The following is an 18,017-nucleotide window of genomic DNA, read 5'->3' on the forward strand; positions in this document are numbered from 1 at the left end:
AAAATTAAACAACTAAAACTGACATTTAATGTATTTTTTTTTTCCCTCTTAAATTCTGAGGAGGAGGGGCCCCCGGGGAGGGAGGGGGGGGGGGAGAATTCGAAAGCCACCCACGTCATATTTGAGTATTTCCTATTTAGAGTCTCTAAAACATCTAAAACGCACATTTAATTAAAAAAAAAGCCACATTACCAATTTCGTGTAGTGTATGTGGGAAGGAGGCACATGAGTAGAACTTCTCTTTCTTTTCTTTTTTTTTAATTTCAAATCCAAAGTTAGTTTTGATATAGACAAGAAGAAAGAGAGAATAATTGGGGAAGCTGAATTACAATTCAAGTGTTTGTGATGAATATGTTACAAGAGCTAAACGATTTTTATAAACTCTTCCAAAAAAGTTCAAAGAAAATAAGCATAAAAAAAAAAAAAAACTAAATGAGCAAAATTAAACAACTAAAACTGACATTTAATGTGATTTTTTTTTCCTCTTAAATTATGAGGAGGAGGGCCCCCGGAGGGGGAGGGGGGGGAAGAATTCGAAAGCCACCCACGTCATATTTGAGTATTTCCTATTTAGAGTCTCTAAAATATCTAAAACGCACATTTACTTAAAAAAAAAAGCCGCATTACCAATTTCGTGTGGTGTATGTGGGAAGGAGGCGCATGAGTAGGACTTCTCTTTGATTTTTTTAATTTCAAACCTAAAGTTAGTTTTGATATAGACAAGAAGAAAGAGAGAATAATTAGGGAAGCTGAAGTACAATTCAAGTGTTTGTGATGAATATGTTACAAGAGCTAAACGATTTTTATAAACTCTTCCAAAAAGGTTAAAAGAAAATAAGTAAATAATAATAATAATAATAATAATAAATGAGCAAAATTAAACAACTAAAACCGACATTTAATGTGATTTGTTTTTTCCCTCTTAAATTCTGAGGAGGTTGCCTTTCTGGTTATTTTATCTAAGATTTGGAACTGGTGTGCACATTGATCTTCACACGTCTTACTTCTCAACTACGTGCATGCAAGCCGCTAAATTGAGGTCTTCGTGATCATTGAATAGCTGAGAAATATTTATTTTTTACAGCGTTTTATTCCCCACTCTGATTAATAATACTCATGCTACTTGCTGATTGATGCTAACTCGCTCGTTTTATTTTAACTATTTCAGAGTTCGGAAACTCCGAGCCGAGTTATGGATACCTTTCGTATTCATTTTAATGTTAAGTCCTCCAATTACTACTGTGCCTTGTTGAAACTCTGCAGCGAATCCCGAAACCAAATCCAAGCGAAGAAGCTCCATTGCCACATAGTCAAAACGTTGACAGACGTAGAAACCTTCCTATCAAACAATCTCATCAATACCTACAGCAAACTAGGCAACATAAAATATGCGCGCCGCATGTTCGATCAAATTCCTCACCCCAACCACTTCTCTTGGAACACCATCCTATCTGCTTATTCGAAACAAGGTCATCTCTTGGAAATGCAATTGATCTTTGATCGAATGCCAGCAAAAGATGGGATTTCGTGGAATTCTCTTATTTCTGGGTACGCGTCTCATGGTTCACTTGTTGAGTCGGTGAAGGTTTATAAGTTGATGTTTAAGAAAGGGCCCACTAATTTGAATCGGATTACATTTTCGACAATGCTCATACTGTCCTCGAATCAGGGATGTGTTGAGTTGGGTTCGCAGGTTCACGGACATATAGTGAAATTTGGTTTCCAGTCATATCAATTTGTGGGTAGTCCTTTAGTGGACATGTACTCGAAAATGGGGCTTATTTATGATGCTAAGCGGGTTTTTGATGAGATGCCTGAGAAGAACGTGGTTATGCATAATACCATGATCACAGGGCTTTTGCGACATGGGATAGTTGAAGATGCAAGGCGTTTGTTTCAGGGTATGCATGAAAGAGATTCAGTTTCATGGACAACAATGATAGGAGGACTAGCACAAAATGGGTGGAGTAGAGAAGCAGTAGAGGTTTTAAGAGAAATGAGGTCAGAAGGTTTGGATATGGATCAATTTACTTTTGGTAGTGTCTTAACGGCTTGTGGGGGTCTCCTGGCTCTGGAAGAAGGGAAGCAAATTCATGCTTATATAATTAGGACTGATCATGAAAACAATGTCTTTGTGGGTAGTGCTCTTGTTGACATGTATTGCAAGTGTAAAAGCATAAAATATGCAGAAGCAGTTTTCATGAGAATGACCAGTAAGAATGTTGTATCATGGACAGCAATGCTAGTGGGTTATGGTCAAAATGGATACAGTGAAGAAGCTGTTAGGATTTTCTGTAATATGCAGAGACATGGGATTGCGCCGGATGATTTTACTCTGGGGAGTGTAATTAGCTCATGTGCAAACTTAGCAAGCTTAGAAGAGGGTGCCCAATTTCATGCTCACGCGGTTGTCTCTGGCTTGATCTCTTTTATTACTGTTTCCAATGCCCTTGTTAGCCTTTATAGTAAATGCGGAAGCATCCGAGATTCCCATCAAATGTTTAATGATATGAAAATTAGGGATGAAGTCTCTTGGACTGCATTGGTTTCAGGGCTTGCCCAATTTGGAGAAGCCAAAGAGACGATTGATCTGTTTGAAAGAATGTTGGCCCAAGGTTTGGAACCTGATGAAGTTACTTTCATTGGGGTTCTTTCAGCTTGTAGTAGAGCAGGATTAGTGGAGAAAGGACATCAGTACTTTGAATCAATGATAAACGAACATGGAATTACACCACTTCCTGATCACTACGCTTGCATGATTGACCTTCTTAGCCGAGCTGGAAGGTTAGAAGAAGCAAAAGATTTTATATATAAGATGCCTTTCCATCCTGATGCAATTGGTTGGGCCACATTACTGAGTTCATGTAGATTCCATGGTAACATTGAAATTGGGAAATGGGCAGCTGAGACACTTATGGAATTAGAGCCCCAGAACCCAGCAAGCTATATCTTGCTGGCAAACATTTATGCTGCACTGGGGAAATGGAAGGATGTGGCCCAATTAAGAAGAGGAATGAGAGAGAAGGGAGTGAGAAAGAAACCTGGATGTAGTTGGATCAAATATAAGAACAGAGTGCACATTTTCTCGGCAGATGACCAGTCAAGTCCATTTTTGGATCAGATATATTCTGAGCTGGAGAAGTTAAATTGCAAAATGGTAGAAGAGGGATATGTTCCAGATATGAGTTATGTTCTTCATGATGTTGAGGAGTCAGAGAAGATAAAGATGCTTAACCACCATAGTGAGAAGCTTGCGATTGCCTTTGGGTTGATTTTTATTCCTGCTGGCCTTCCCATTCGTGTATTTAAAAACCTTAGGGTCTGCGGTGATTGCCACAATGTCACAAAGTACATTTCTAAGATTACCCAGAGAGAAATACTTGTAAGGGATTCTGCCCGATTCCATTTATTTAAAGATGGAACATGTTCATGCGGTGATTTTTGGTAACGGGGTTCCTTATAGAAAATTTAGCAGGTGAGTGACAAAATTCCAGATTTGTTTAGTGAAAACTGATATAAGACTTCGTTCCACACATAATACTTGCATTGAGATTAATCGGAGCTCAGAAGTCTGTTTTGCGAAAATCAACAATTGTGGAAAGTGCTTGATAATGTAGAAAAATTACAGGTTATGCTCTTGCGATTTGAACTCTCAAGATTTTAAATTAATCAAGCCCCAAGTAAGAGAATCATGTCAACTGAAGAAGTGAGCTCTTCTGATTGGGGAACACCAATATGGGTATGCCCTTTTTTCTCAATATATCAACGTGAAAAAATAGACATTTTGGTCAAATTTTGTTTAGTACAGTCTTTCTGTTCATTACTCCAGTGCTTTGGGTATTCAAAATTTCAGGCGAGCCATTCATTATATTCGAAGGCGAGGTAAAAGCAGCTACTCATTGCTAAACCTGGGCCAGGAGTGATGCATGAGCAAGTCTTCGAACTCGTGATTAAGCTAAAGGCTTATTGTTGGCAGTACTTGTTTATCTTCGTCATCATCATCATCATGCCACTCAATGTCTTCTCTATTGGGAAGAAACTCAGAGATGACAAGCCTATTTTGTCAGCAATCACGCCATTGGATACATCTTCATAAACTAACGAGGAATCTCTAAATTTCTTAAAGGTAGGTATTTTGGTTACAATCATATGTATCACTGGCATAATATTCTGTGTAATTCTACTGGAAATTTAACAGTTCGTCAAAATGAATCTAAACACAATAGGTCTCTCTTTGTCAGCTAGTTTTGTTTATTGTTTTATACAAGAAAATTTCCTTGGTCTCCCTCTCTATTTCTCTCTGTCGTATAAAAATAAAAATAAAATACTCTGACCCATGAAAGATGGTACTAGAGGCCCTCCTCGCTAGTAAAAGTAAAACTATTGTATTAATATTCCCCCCTTTTTTTCTTTCTAAAGAAAGGTCAGTTCTCTTTCTTTTTTGAATTCCTTTTAGTTCGCATACTGGCAGTGGAGAGGAGTGCTGCTGCTTTATTATTGTCATTCGCAAGGTAATTGTTGTGCTCTTTTATTCCAATACAATGTTTTTTTATGTGCATCAAACAAATATAACCGTCAACATTGAGGATTTGTGTCTTCTCCGGTTGGCTAAGATCGTGCTCACTTTTTTTTTTAATAAGAGGAACGGAATCTCAATTTTATTGATAGACATCATAATGACTTTTCTGAACAAGTTACGATCAGGCCAAAGCTCCCAATCTTTGTCCAACGCACCATGCAGTATCAAACTTACAAACACATCATTAAATTAACATATTAAAAACAGATTCCAATTCCATCATATTGGTTATTTTCAAAAATTCAAAATTCCAAAACTTAATTGGTGCTTAAGGAAGTTGAAATTATCTTTGGAAAAACAAAAAATATCTCAATGCATTTTAGCAGGCCATGTCTGAAAATCTCCTTATATTCGGGTAAAAGCCTTCTTACTACCACCAGAAGATCCAGCCGGAATGACTTTCAACACATTGAACCTGACTGTCTTTGAAATGACGAGCGAACAACTAGCCAGTGAAAACCAGAGACAAATTGTACAGTAGAGGGCCCTTCATTGAAAAAATAAAAATAAAATTCACCTGCATTGACCTATAATGATATGATCTCCTTCAAACGGAAGCATGGGGATATGTAAGCAGCAATGTTTTGAGTGCCTCTTCATCTTAGCACTATGGCAAGTGACAGAAACATTTCCAGTGAAGGGGCATTTCTTATCAATGTAGGTTCCTGAGATGAAACACGGGCTCTAGTCAGCTAAAACTCTTACTTTTGAACGCTAATTATACTATGAATAGCCGCAATATGATCCCAAACATTTGAGATGGAGTTTGGGTAGCAAGCTCCTAACAAGATGCTATCCCCCAAGACTCAGGACCTCTACATCAGTCATAATATATGCCTAAAAGAAGCCAGGAATGTGGCTTATAAATGGTCTTTCTTAAGAACTTGATTACTCGCTCAGTGTCATCGTCAACAATTGGCACTTCTAGATTCCAATTTTTCCAACCCAGAAAATTTTGTAGGCCTTCAGAGTGTCTTGTGTACAATCTTAACAGACTACTGATGAAAAGTTGATATAATATCAATAGTTCAGGAAATATACTACTTAAAGGTGTAGCATCTTAATTTCACACGAAGAAACCATTGCAGCGCACCGTCTTGTTGTAATGATCAAACTTTTAATTGGCTGTACAAATAATTCGAACAATGAATCCTAAGTCCAGCCTTTCTTGTCTTTACCATCAAATACTGGAAAGTCTCTTTAATAGACAAAAACACCAAATCAATCAATCATGTTTTTTTACGAGTAACGATGCCCATGCATACAACACTCTTCACAACACCTTCATATCATATCATTGTAAAGTGGCGTAAAATAAGGGTATTTTTATAAAATATTATTATTTTTATAAAGTATTTTACAATAGGATAATGCTAATATGCCGTTTGAATTTGCTCTCTTATTTTACCCAGCATATATGTTGTCAGACTTCCTAATGGAAACACAACAAACAAACATAACAAATAGAAACTAAGGCCATGGGCATAATAAGGTTAAAAGTTAATCTACAACACTGGAATTCAAACACATAAGCATAATTGACCTAGGGAACACATAATAAACCACTAAACGAAATAAATCTACTAGCATTAGTCCTAGCAGGTCCCACTTGAGAAGTCTTCTAAATCTAGCTTCTATTCAGCCCGAACCACAAGTGCTTTAGTTCAAGTGAAAGTCATCCAAGTAAATTGAGTCCTGTCACCCACTTCCTTCGACCCCTCCAACCTCTGTGCAGAATTGAGAGAGAAACTCTAGATCAAAACTCCCACTTGTTAAGGTGGGGACACACTTCCCGGAGCTTCGCATAAGTCTCCCATGTTGCATCGTTGGAACCTTGTCCATGCCAATGTACCAAGAGCTCAATCTAAGCTTGATTCTCAGATTTTACCATACAACAAGCGAGTATTTCTTCTAGCTTGGGCATAATTACTCCGTCGTCATCCACTGGAGGTAGATCTGGTGCTGATGTTGTTGAAGACTAGCTTTTTATTGAGTTGAGAAACATGAAAAGTGGGGTGTATTTTGGAGGATAAGGGCAGATCTAGATGGTAAGCGACTTTTCTCACGCATTATAAGATCTGAAATGGTCCAAAGAATTTCGGGGCTAGCTTGTTATTGTGGCGATGAGCCATCGTGGGCTACTTGTAAGGTTATAGCCTCAAGTAGACCCAATCACCCTCGGAGAACTCTCTATTTTTCTTCTTAAGTCAACGTACTTCTTCATTCTATCCTGGGCTCTGTGCAGGTTGTGCTAGAGTAGGCATGAGATTTGGTTATAAGTCCTAAAGTGTTCTTCCATGGCCACAACTTTAGCTGTCCCAAGTATAAATTCTAGCCATTAGGGAGGGGGTAGCAGTATAAGGTTTCGAAGGGTGACCTTTTGATTGACATGTGGGGAGTGGAATTATACCACCACTCCACAAGGGGTATCCATAGCATGCAGTCCTTTGGCCTATTCTATGAGAAACATCTTAGGAAGTTCTCCAGTATCTTGTTTACAACTTTTGTCTGCTCGTCAGTTTGAGGGTAATAAACTGTACTTAATTGTGCTGGATCCCTTGTAAATTGAATAATTCTTGCCAGAAATTACTCATGGAGGTTTTATCTATGTTTGAGACTATGGAGAGGGGAAGGCCGTGTAATTTGAATATGTGTTTAAGAAATAAATTTGCTAGATCTTTGGCTGCGTAAGGGTGTTTTAGGGGAGTCATATGGTTGTATTTGGTTAGTCAATCGACTACTACCCAGATGTTGTTAAACCCCTTTGAGTTAGGAAGGCCCTCTATAGACAGTTGAGAATGAGATAAGCATCAAAGTCTCTTCATTTGCAACTTGGTTTTCAGCCCTTTTCTTGTACTCCACCACAAAGTCGTAACCCAACAATTTAGAAACCCATTTATGCTGCACCGGGGTTCCCACTCTTTGATCAAGTAGGTGCTTAAGGCTTTGTTAGTCTATTTTGACCTTGAATGTACCACCCAATAGGTAGGGTCTCTATTTCGCCACAACGGACAAGAATGCAAAAAGCTCATTCTCATAGGTAGATAGGAGTAGGGTTCTCCCTTTTAGTTCTTGGCTGAAATCGATAGGTCTCCCCCGCTGCATCAAAACAGTTTCTATAGTAATGGTTGATGCATCACACTTAATAGAAAATGATGTTGCAAAATTAGGCAAGGCCAATACCGAGGGCAAGTAACAGCTTACTTTAAATTGAAAAGACCACCTTGTCCTCCTCACTCAATTTGAAATCATCATTTTTTAACATTCTGATCTATGGGCCAGCAAGCTCTCGATAGCTTTTAATAAATCTTTGATAGTACTTGGTCAGCCCCCAAAAACCCCTCAAGGCCTTGATAGACCTCGGAAGAGGCCAGTACTTCGTAGCTTGTAATTTCTTGGGATCCGCCCTTACACATTGGCTGAAACTAAGTGGCCCAAATACGTTATTTCCTTGTGACACTAACGAAATTGGTGCAAGTGGTCCCAAGTTTGTTTGTACATTTCAAATGAAATTCTCTGTAAATGTCATTTCCATTTTCTTGAGATATACTATATAAATAGGACCTACGAGTCATTGTAAATGATATACAAAATATATGCAAATTCTAAGAATATCAAAATGTCGTTGAGGACTTTTCCCAAACACTTGCTTTGCCTTCTTTCTTTCCTTCTCTTTATGGTATCAGAGCTACCATAAAGCTCATGCTTCTTCTTCTTCTCAATAAATCAAATGGACTCCATTGAAAAGCTTCCAGAAACAACACTGTCCACTCCACCACCACCCCTCAACTCCTTCATCGTCACTTCCACATCTCACTTTTTCACCCTTAAGCACACCATCAACGATTACCTTTTATGGCGAGCCCAGATCGTACCATTTTATGGCTACGTCGATGGGTCCATCCTCATGCCTTCCCCCACTCTGGATGATCAACCTAATCCCAAATATACTCGTTGGCTCTTACAAGACCAACTCATCATCTCTGCTCTTAATTCCTCCTTGATTGATACAATTCTTTCTCATGTTCTTGAATGCACGACCTCACTCCAAGTATGGACTACATTATAAAATCTCTATGCTGCCCAGTCCTCAGCACGTGATATAAACTCAGTTTCAGCTTGCTACCCTTAAAAAGGGTTCTAAAATCATTTTCGAATGGTACCATAAAGTGATATCTCTAGCAACATCTCTTGGAGCTGCTGGACACCCTTTATCATCTTACAAATTCTCCATTTATTTGTTGGTTGGCCTTGGCTCACACTATGAGTATGTTGTCATTGCCATTACCACACACCTAGATCCCTTTTCTTCTCATTACATTTACAATTATCTTCTTTATCAGGAATCATGCTTGACTCACCAAACTCAGTCGTTGCTTTCAGGTACTAACTTTGCAGCTCATGCAACAAGTTTAAGAGCACTATCAACACCTGGCTACTCCAACAGGGGACGTAACTCGATTTTGCAAGGTGGACAACATAGTCGTGGGCATGGTGGATAGCCTCCAAACTTCTTTTCCTCTCAGACACACGACCTCTATGCCAAGTCTGCCACAAACCCGGGCCCACTGTCATTTCTTGTTACCACCGCTTCAATTAAACATATCAAGCCCCTTCCCTACCTCCCTTATAGCCAACTTCATTGCCCTACCCTTTGTGAATTCTCAACCAAGTTCATGATTTCCTGATACAGTTGCTGCCAACCTTTTTATCTCAGATTTCTCAAATCTCACTCTGGACTCTACACCATATTGAAGCACTAATCAAGTCAGCATTGGAGATGGCTCCACTCTCCCAATACAAAACATTGGGTCCAGTCAATTCACCACTCCCTCTGGCAATTACCTCCTCCATAAAATTCTTCATGTTCCCTCCATTGCTAAGAATTTAATTTCTGTTCGTCAATTTTGTTTAGATAATACAGTATACTTTGAATTTCACTCTTCGTTTTTTCTTGTGAATGATTCACGCACTTGGGTGGATCTTCTTCGAGGTCACGTTAAAGATGATAGTCTCTATATCCTACCAGTGGCTTCAACTACTTTGGAAGCTCCCAAATCTACCACTACCATGACTCCACAAGCCTTTATTGGAGAAAGGACTACTTCTCAACTCTAGCATGCTCGACTTGAGCATCCTTTATCCAGAATTACTTCCCTTACACTTAGTCAATTTAACCTTCTTGTTATAAATAAAATGGTGTTGTCTCCTTGTCATGCTTATGCCCAAGCTAGGTCATACGCCTTACCACATCTCCCTTCCCCAACTTGGTCTGAGAAGCCATTTTAGCTTCTCTTTCTTGATGTATGGGGACCCACGCCTGAGCTGTCCTCACTAGAATGTAGGTTTTATTTTTCCATAGTCGATGATTTTTTTAAATATGTTTGGATGTTTCCTATACAACCAAAATCAAATGTCTCTTCTATTTTCTTGGCCTTTTTGCACTACGTTAATAACACATTTTCTGCTAATGTCATTTCTGTGTAATCGAATTGGGGTGGGGAATTTCGTCCACTTAATCCTTTATTTAAATCTTTTGGCATTACTCATCGAGTAACTTATCCATACTCTCATGCTCAAAATGATAGTATTGAAAGATGTCACCTTCACATTGTTGAAACCAGATTGTCCTTTCTAGACCATACTTTCGTACCTCATAAATACTGGGTTGAAGCTTTTCAAACTGCAATTTTTCTAATTAATTGCATGCCCACCTTGATCCTTCATAATTCCTCTCCATTTTAAATCTTATTTCAACAAACTCCAAATTACAATTTTTTATTCATTTTTGGTATGGTTTGTTGACCCAATTTAAGGCCTTTCATTCATCACAAAATTGACTTTTGGTCTCAGCTTTATGTCTTTATGGGCTATAGCCCAGATTACAAAGGATACTATTGTCTACACTTACCCACAGGTTGTACTTATGTCTCACAGAATGTTATTTTTGCTAAAACCGAATTCCCCTTTAAGCCCACACCATCTTCGAAACTCAGCTCATTTTCCTCTGAATCGGCCCCTTCATATTTTCTTGTGCTAAGCCCACCTCCTTATGACCAACCGGGCCCATCTCTCACAAATACCCTAAGCCCATCAACCCGATCCTCTCTTTTATCACTTCCCCCCCCCTTCGTCAATCTCTTACCCTAACATTCCTGAATCTTCTCTACCTTCTAACTCTCTTTCTCACGCCTCTTTCGTGCTGCCTCCATCTTCTTAACCCGAATCTCTCTCAAATTCTCTTTCCTCTCTTGTCTCATCTATCTCGATACCTTCTTCCTCTAGTTTACCATCCACCTACATCTCCCTTATGCTCACGCAGTCAAAATCCAACATCCACTACCCTCTAATTAGATCCAACGGCATTATTCCCTGGCCACCTCCCATGCCCTCACTTTCCCTCATCATTTATCCATCAAATTCCATTCTAGAGGAACCTTCCTCTTATACAGAGGACTCTAAGTATCCTGAGTGGCGAGGAGCCATGGTTGCCAAGTTGCAAGCTCTGCTTCAAAACCACACCTAGGTCTTGGTACCTCCCTCTTCGAGTTCTAACACTTTTGGTTCCAAATGGGTCTTAAAGACCAAGCGTAGGGCTGATGGAACCCTTGAGCATCGCAAGGCACACCTTGTGGCTAAGGGTTACAATCAGCAACCTGGGCTTGACTACATCGAGACTTTCAGTCTTGTAGTCAAGCCTGTTACTATCTATCTTATTCTTTCTCTTGCAGCTGCTTCCAAATGGTTGTTGCATCAATTGGATATCCATAACACATTTTTACACGGAAACCTTGAAGAAGATGTTTACATGCAACAACCACCAGGGTTTGTTAATCCTGACCTTCTTTCTCACATCTATAAGTTGAAGAAATTTATCTACAGTTTGAAATAATCACTTAGGGCATGGTTTTCTAAACTCACTGATAGATTAATCTCTCTTGGCTTTCATGGTTCGAAATCTGATTTGTCACTGTTTATTCTGTGCACTGCATCTAATTGTCTCTATGTTTTAGTCTATATCGATGATATTGTTTTACTGGCTCAAATAACTTGCTTATTTCTAATTTCATTATTGCACTTGGGTCTTATTTTCCTGTAAAAGATCTCGGTCCTCTACACTATTTTTTTGGTATTGAAGTTACTAAAAATTCCAATGGTCTGTTTATTTCGTAGTCAAAGTATATCTCTGATTTGTTATTGTGCACCAATATGTATAAATCCAAATCTGTCTCAACACGTATGTCTTCTACTGTTAAACTCACTGCACTTAAATGTTCATTTTTTGAGAATCTTCAGCTTTATCATAGCATAGTGGCCGCCTTCAATATCGGACCTTTACTAGGCCAGATATCTCATTTGTTGTCAACAGAGTATATCAATTCATGCATTATCCATGGCTTCTCCATTGACAAGTTTTAAAACGCATTATTCGTTATCTAAATCATACACAACATTTTAGTCTCCATTTCAGTGCATCTTCTTCATTAACGTTGTCTGTTTTCTCTGATGTTGACTGAGCCGTTTGCTTTGATGACCGTAAGTAGCATTGTTCAACCGAACTGTTTCGACCTGACCCAATGCCACAGATTTTCGAAGCAGCCATTTTCAAACAGAATAGATTAGCCGATTAACCGAACCGGAAAATTTTGGTTATTAACCAATTAATCCGAAACAGTCATGCCCCAGACTAGCACTTTCATGGAAGGGTGAGAAAAAAAGAATGTGGTGGTGGGAGGGCACGTACAGCGACTAAGGAGCATTTTAATTTTCACAAGGCTATCGAAAGGATCATTTGAAGGATTTTAGTGCTCCCCATGGATACTATCGAAGGATTCCAAAACTAGCTTTAGTTTTGGGATTTCAACAAACACCTACGTAGTTTTCTAGTCTGACCTTTGTTGGAGGGTTCTCGGCTTCTCACCAAAGCTCCGATCTCATGGACCCAGTATAAATGGTCAAGCAAAAATCACAACATAAACAAAAAATAAAAATAGGGAGAGACTCAAAATCCCAAATCCAACAACTGCCATACAAACCCTAATCCTAGAACCTCATAAAATTAACCTACCTAATTAGATAAAATCACCTAAAGAGAGCTGACTATGTGAGAGAGATGCAAGAGACTAGAGAGAGCTGATTGTGCAAGTCTGAGGTGTAAACTTCAATCCTTCAGGACCTCAGGTTTGAGGCTTCGAGCGAGAAAGGAGGGAGGCAAATGGGAGAAAACCGCGTTATATACTTTTGGCAAAATTGACGTCGATTTGTGTGTGTTAATTTGGGTGTTGGTTAATAAACGACAGTGATTTAAACAGTTCGAAAAGTTCTGCTTTTGATTCGGAATTAAATGGGTTGGGTAATTTCGGGTCAGGTTAGGTCAAGAAAATAGAAATGCGTTTCGGCCGGCTTTTTTGTTTAGTCCTAACCGTAAGTCCACTGATGATTTTTGTATTTACTTTGGTTCTCATATTCTTTCTTGGGGCTCTAAGAATCAACTCACAATTGTTTAGTCTTCTACTGAAGCCAAATACAAAGCAGTAGCTAACATTGCTTGTGAACTTATTTGGCTACAATCTCTTTTAAAAGAACTTCTTATATTTCTTAAGGATCCACCTACTTTATGGTGTGACAATTTAGGTGTTACTTTACTTAACTCTCAATCCGATTATCATTTTGTTAGAGATCGTGTCACAACTAAATCCCTACAAGTTTCTTTTGTGTCTAGTAAGGATCAAGTTGCAGATATTTTCACCAAGCCTTTATCCTCAGCTGGCTTTACTCAATTACGATCAAGCCTCACAATTTGCCCTGTGGTGCTTGAATCGCGGGTGACTATTAAGGCAGCTAAAATACGAACTCAGCAGGAGAGGCTCGAATACAGTCTAGAAGACTGGGCGCATTTTACAAGAACGGAATTGGGGTAAGGTCCCAAGTTTGTTTATAAATTTCAAATGAAATTCTCTGTAAATTTCATTTCCTTTTTGTTGAGATATACTGTATAAATAGGACCTACGAGTCATTGTAAAGGATGTACAAAATATATACAAATTTTGAGAATATGAAAATGTTGTTAAGGACTTTTCCCAAACATTTGCTCTGTCTTTATTTCTTTCCTTCTCTTTACTCGATCATAAATTTCACCATAAAGAGAGAGAGAGAGAGAGAGAGAGAGAGAGAGGTGGGGAAGCCATGCAGCCCAAGAACACCGCATGCAATAGTACTTTGTGCTCTCTATCTGCGAGAAATTGGTGGCAAAAGGGAAGAAGACGACTATGGTGAGGGAGTGTACCTGCTCGATCGTAACCCAAAATTAAATGCTGTAATGGTAGGGCTGTTTTGTTCGGCCTGGCAGTTGCAGGATCACTACTACTACTCTCCTAACTAAACTAAGCATCGTTAATGACGTCCAACTAGAGTTGATCGAGTCATATAATTATATCGGCCATCCAGCTCATTCCTCTCAAAGCTGCCAATTAAAGCCTTTAATTTCCATTATCAGTACCGTCTTTTGGGTTACTAGTTAAAATCTGGTCTCTTCGATCCTGTGTCTACTTTTGTCGTTGGACTTAGTGGTCCGGCTCGAAATATCCCTTACTATTAGTTGAACATGATATATCATCATGACGTGCGTCCAAACCAACACGATTTTCCTCTTCATATTAATTCCTCTTACTAATTAATTTGCTTATGTTTTTCATATAAATATATAATGTCTATATATATATATATATACTGTTATAAAAGATAATTAGAATCCAAAAATTATTAAACACTGTCACGTACTTATGATTAGAATATCAGTAATTAAATAATAGTGAGACATGAATATTGAGGTAGTTTAATTATAACATTAATATTATTCATCTTATAAGAAAACAAGATTGTGTGGGAGGATTAATAATATTGATTAGAAAACCGTGGCCAAATATACATAATTATTTGCTTCAGTTAACATTAATGAATACGGCCTGCATATTTACTAGGCCATGCATTCCCCTTGTGATTCTAGCTCACTAAATATTGCTAGCTAATTGCTAACCTCATTTGCTGTGGTCCACCGCAATCTCAGCTAGCTATTTGACCATAACCTATATATATGATCCAACAGAGAACATGTGACCCCACATGTACTAGTGACCATTCATATCATGCAATGACTGCAATCAATATATGAAACATGGAGGGTCCACCCCAAAATCCCTGATGTGACCATTGCTCGAGTACAGAAAGATGCAGGAGTCTTGGTCGCATTATGCACCACACCTACTTCCTTTTTTTTGTTTTTTTTGGAAGGACCTACTTCATTAAATACATATCTTTTTTCCATCTTCTTTAATGATTGGTTCCCTTTTGAATGCATGTGGGAGAGTTTGTTTTATTAGTGATTTAATTATGATCATATGTTTGTATTGCTAAATCAATGTCAGAATCATCTACAATGAACATCATCTTCTTCTTGCGTTTTTTCACGGAGCAAAAGAAGGGCAACTTTTGGGTTTTTCTCTCCATGCGATATATGCGCGCACAAGCAGATTGATCAGAAGCCGACACCACCTTGAGTGTATACAACTGATATTAATACTAATTTATTATCACTACTTTTCATTGTTACAATGCCTTTCGCTGCCCAAATGCTTATCACTAGCTAGCTCAATCATCAAAATTATCATGATAGTTTAAGGCTAACAAAAACAATAAGATATTCTAGCTATGTACAACATCAATCCTAACCCCTCAAAAACTGCAGCATTTCTGTAATGCTGTCCAACTAATTCTATTCCCCAGCTTTTTATTATCCTAATACTTCAACTTTTTGTTTTTGTTATTCCCAACACTCAGTTGTGTATTGGAGGTTTTCTCCTTGCCGGAGAATAGTCCAACTCAGCCATGTCAATGATATCCGCGGGAAAGTGCTCGCTGTGGGCAAACTCTTGGTGCTGATCAGAAGTACTACCAGTCTTCCCATGATTAACCACCAAATTCTCTTCCTCCCCATGATCTTTCCCATTACCCGGTTCGCCCTTTGACATGGGGTCAGCTTTATTCTCTTCATTCATTTCATTCTGTGCATTAAGTATATATATGTATGTATTAGATATAGACAAAGAATGAATAATAGATCGAGGAAGCTGGTAATTTTCATCAAGTCCTAGCTAGGGGTTTTAATTTAATTACTTGTCTTAATTAACAACAAATTAAACCAACCTTTGATGTGGGGATAGTAGTAGAAGGACTAGTACTGGTTGTGGTAATAAGTTTTCTATTCTTTCCTGCAACAATAAACATAAGGAAACCAATTAAGAAATGACATTGGACTTTTATGCTAACAGTACTAGCTAGTGTATATATATGCTAGTCCTAATTACTCTCTCTCAAATAAAGTTGCTTTTCGTGACGTTAATATGTAGGTCTATATATCAAGTACAAAGTTGAAAGAAGTATATTGCCGATTATAATTCTCCATGCAAGTAACTTTCAAAGAATATTAATAGTCAGATCGAGAAGCTAATTCCTTTAGGAAATGATATTTGTAGGATAGTACATGGTCATGAGACGTTTCTGACCTCTGAAACCCATCTCTGGCCTCGATCCATTGGCTTTTTATTAAAGATCAACTACTGTCTGAAATGGGGAAAAAATAGAACTGATCTAGAGGGAGGCAGTTAACAAATTAATTAATGGTGCCTAGGTTTGTGACTCCTAGCTCCATAATAATCTTCATGAATGCTCGGTAACCAGTGGTGTAATTTCTTGGATACTCTAGAAACTGATCTTTTCTTCGTGGTACCTGAAATACAGTGCCCATCTTTGCAGAGAATGACCTCTCCAACACCACCGTTAGTTTTTTCCACCAAAGCACTACCATGATCTTCCTGTAACAAGAATTTCAACGTCAGAAAAGGAAGACCATTCCAATAAAATGAAAAACAAACTAAAATACAAGTATAAATTATCTCTAGCTAGGACTTAATACCCACATGCACTTTGCGTTGCCAGTGTGACATGAACTTCTTATCCAAGCGGATCCCTTCACAGAATTTGCAACAAAATATATTACGATCCAAGGTTTATATAAATGATACCAAGACAGAAACCTTATAACTACTTTAATTTATACTCATAAAGTCGATCTTTTTTTTTTTTTTTTTTTGCTTACCTTGAGCCTCAGAAAGGAGAAGGGACAAAATTAGCAGAAGAGAGAGGACGAGCAGATTAGTCCTCATAGCTGGAGATCAAAAGCTTGTGAATAAGAAATCCAAACTAGAGATTGGCCTGAAAGGATATGAAGATTTGAAATATCCAGGAAGAGAAGTAAGAACTAGGAGTTCTTAGCTTGGTTTCCCTTTCTTTCTTTTTCTCTTAAAAACTTGAATGGGCTAGCTAGCACGGGGATGTCTGTTTAAATATATAGATCGTCATAGGGGCCCGCGTGTTTAAACTATTTAGTTCTCCAGCATAAACTAATTTTAGGGTTTTATTTTCTTTCTTAACCTCATAAACTCATTTGAGTACCTCATGATCAGTTTCAAACTAGCTAGCTAGAAAGTGATCTTTCTTTTTCATTTCTAAAATAAAAGGACAATTTGAGACAAATATTATATAATATATGAATGGAAGTGACACGAAATCGAGTACGCTAGACACAGTCGATGCATGGATTTGCTTTTAGTCATTAATTTCCTTAAAAGCCCCATTCTTTTTGGTGTAATGAGCTAGATTTTCAGAATCCCTTTTCATATATTACCGGCCCTATGGCTCATCCCTGGCCACTGATCACTGACCCAAAGAACTTCTCCAAATATAGGATTAGACAGTTTAAGCCAAGTCATGATGCTAAGCATTGATTGATGTACGTATATTATATACAGTATAAGATGTACCATCGTCACTCATATAAATATATATATATATATATTTATTTCCAATCTTTTTGGCTATATCTAGTCAACTGCTTTTGCGATATTTATATGTTGATCGTGAGATCTACTGGCTTTCGTTATGGAGCATTCCCTTCGGAGTGACTAATTAATCAGATGGCTGTGGTTAATGTTTGGGGTTTGGCTAGCAACAGAGCACTTCCATGCATGGCGACTCTGTCGGACAGTATTGTCAAATTAAATGGTCTGCAAACTGGGAGTACTGACTTAGGCCTCGTTTGGATTCGAATATAAGTTAAGATAAATTGTGAATAATAATGAGATAGATGGTGAATAATAATAAAATTTTTGAATTAAAATTAATAAATAATAATAAATAATAGTGAGATGAGTTTATAAATTGTACATATCGTGAAGATGAGAAGCTATTGCTTCTAGCTAGCTCCAAAACAGATCGATGCAACCTCTTCTTTTTCAACACTAGTAATTATCAATTGTATGTGAGTTTTCACTTAATTAGAAAAGACTAATTCAAAATTAAAAGTAATGGTTTGGAACGAGAA

At 38.0% G+C, this 18,017-nt stretch overlaps 2 protein-coding genes across 2 annotated transcripts; one reads left to right on the top strand and one right to left on the bottom strand.

Annotated features, from left to right (window-relative positions):
* The first annotated feature begins 903 nt into the window (after positions 1-903).
* Positions 904-4,287, top strand: LOC121244946 (putative pentatricopeptide repeat-containing protein At1g68930). The gene is made up of 3 exons (XM_041143198.1): positions 904-1,039; positions 1,169-3,739; positions 3,854-4,287. Exon 2 carries the CDS (start codon positions 1,193-1,195, stop codon positions 3,446-3,448), a length of 2,256 nt encoding a protein of 751 aa, XP_040999132.1. The 5' UTR covers positions 904-1,039; positions 1,169-1,192; the 3' UTR covers positions 3,449-3,739; positions 3,854-4,287.
* A 10,849-nt stretch (positions 4,288-15,136) lies between these two features.
* LOC121244049 lies at positions 15,137-16,967 on the bottom strand. The gene is made up of 5 exons (XM_041142092.1): positions 16,734-16,967; positions 16,555-16,604; positions 16,365-16,449; positions 15,782-15,846; positions 15,137-15,639 (listed from the first exon to the last, which is right to left on the bottom strand). The coding sequence occupies exons 1-5, from the start codon at positions 16,798-16,800 to the stop codon at positions 15,412-15,414; spliced, it is 495 nt and encodes a 164-aa protein (XP_040998026.1). The 5' UTR covers positions 16,801-16,967; the 3' UTR covers positions 15,137-15,411.
* Positions 16,968-18,017: the final 1,050 nt, after the last annotated feature.

Source organism: Juglans microcarpa x Juglans regia, chromosome 8S (assembly GCF_004785595.1).
Source record: "Juglans microcarpa x Juglans regia isolate MS1-56 chromosome 8S, Jm3101_v1.0, whole genome shotgun sequence".
Lineage (NCBI taxonomy): Eukaryota > Viridiplantae > Streptophyta > Magnoliopsida > Fagales > Juglandaceae > Juglans > Juglans microcarpa x Juglans regia.